This window comes from Nannobrachium achirus (genome assembly GCF_963921795.1).
Source record: "Nannobrachium achirus genome assembly, chromosome: 9".
Taxonomy (NCBI): Eukaryota; Metazoa; Chordata; class Actinopteri; order Myctophiformes; family Myctophidae; genus Nannobrachium; species Nannobrachium achirus.
Window position 1 is genome coordinate 15,664,637 of NC_137818.1, and position 1,937 is coordinate 15,666,573.

General features: G+C 43.6%; 1 protein-coding gene across 1 annotated transcript; it reads right to left on the bottom strand.

The window, feature by feature from the left end:
- Nucleotides 1–310: 310 nt before the first annotated feature.
- LOC308290662 (E3 ubiquitin-protein ligase TRIM35-like) lies at nt 311–1,705 on the bottom strand (the record flags this gene model as incomplete). Its single annotated transcript, XM_080732573.1, has 1 exon — nt 311–1,705. The coding sequence occupies one exon, from the start codon at nt 1,703–1,705 to the stop codon at nt 311–313; it is 1,395 nt and encodes a 464-aa protein (XP_080588699.1).
- Between the last annotated feature and the right edge of the window lie 232 nt (nt 1,706–1,937).

A 1,937-nucleotide genomic window follows, 5' to 3' on the forward strand; every position in this document is an offset into this window, starting at 1 on the left:
ATTTTTAGAGCATTTTTATTTAAATGATGAAGCAATCGATTGTGTTGCGGCTTTGATCAGCGGAACTAACTATACATCAATTTGAATATCGGTATCACAATTAAAACTATTTTTTTCAACGTTTTACATTATTTTCTTTTATATCCAATTTATATTATCAATAAAATCCACTGCCCACATCACAGATCAGGGAGACACTTGGTCATGTTGACTGTCCTCGACCACAACACAATCATAAGACTTCTAAAATCAACAGGTATTACTCTTTAAAGACTATAGTGTGTCTTCATCTGCATCATCCTCATCATGTCTAACTACATTGTTCCAGAGTTACACTAATCTTCCCTGGTAACATCTTCAGAGTACCAATCTGACCAATGTAAATGTATGGAAAGAGTGTGTCAGTGAAAGTGTGTGTGAAGGTGTGTAGGTGTGTGTTAGTATCAGGATCAGTGAAGGACAGCTTTCCTCTGTTCCAGTCCAGCTGGACTCTGATCTTCAGAGGTTTCTGCTTCACTGAGAGATCAGTGGCTGACCCTGATGATTTGCATTTGTAATTACCTTTATCTAGCCCTATTCTCCAGTACTGATAACCTTCATTTCCCTTCCTCTGAAAGGACTCTGGTAATACGCCTACTGACCAGTATGTATTGTCTCCAACCTCAACAACCCAGCTGTGAGTCCCTGAGTTAAAGCCCTCAGAACCCAAGACATAGCCATAGTGGTCAAACCTCTCTGGGTTGTCAGGAAGCTGCCGTTTCACTCCACATCTCACACTGGTCAGATCATCAGACAAGGTGTATACTGGATGGGCAGTGTTGGGGTCCAGAATGACAGGAGTGTAGGAGACAATGTCCTTCATCTTGTACCAGACTCTAAAGGTCAGGTTGCTCAGGTGTTTGGTCATGTCTATCAGTGGTCCTGAGACCGGTTGTGGGTCCTGCAGTGTGAGCTGGACTCTTTGCATTGTGGTCTTGTAGTTCTGCAGGGATGAGATGTGTTCAGCTCTCAGCTCCTCCTCTATGGCTCTGATTGTGTTTGAAAGAGTTGATATGTCTCTGTTTAGACGCTCAGTCTTCTTCTTCATCATCTGACTCTTCTGTTGCTCTTCCTCCCACAGTGCAGCAATGCTAGAATCCTCTTCTTCTTGTAGAAACTGATGCATCTTCTTAAAATGTTCCTTAATCCGAATCTCTGTGTGCCGAGTGTGGAACTGAATGTGTGCTGCTGTTTGGCTATAGTTTGTTTTGAATTGGTTAAAAACCTTCAGTTTCTCCTGTAAAGGCTTCAGTGATTTCTGTACGTTATGATCCAGAGCAGCTTCATCGATGGGTCTGAATCTGTGGCTGGTGTGTTTTTTAGAATCTCGACACACAAGACACACTGGCTGTTGACATTTCAGACAGAACAGTTTGAGTTTCTCAGCATGCAGACTACAGAGAACCTCAGACGCTGTTAAAGCGCTCTGATGTCTCTCCCGTATGAAGGCCTCACACACGTTCTTCAGAGCCAGGTTTCTGGGTGGATCCACTGAGTGTCTTGCCTTACAAACTGGACATTCCTTTATTACCTTCTCTCTCCACCATTTTTGTAGACAGTCTTTACAGAAGCTGTGGCTACATGACAGGAGAACAGGATCTTTAAAGATGTCACAACACACAGGACAGGAATAATCCTCTTCAGGGCGAGACAACTTGGAAGCCATTTGGTCTCTGAGTGAAGTTAAAACACTCTCCTCAAGCCAGGAAATCAGCCAGTCCGTGGTGGTAACACTCCCTACTCTAGGAATGTTCCCTGAAGTTTACTTTCACTGTGAATCGTGGTTGAAGTCCATTCAGTTGACAGAGTCAGCAGCAGGTTCCAGTGGTCGTGGTCAGCATTCCCTCCTGTAGCTGTAGAAAGACAGTATGTCCTCCCTCACTGGAAGTTGTGTTTGA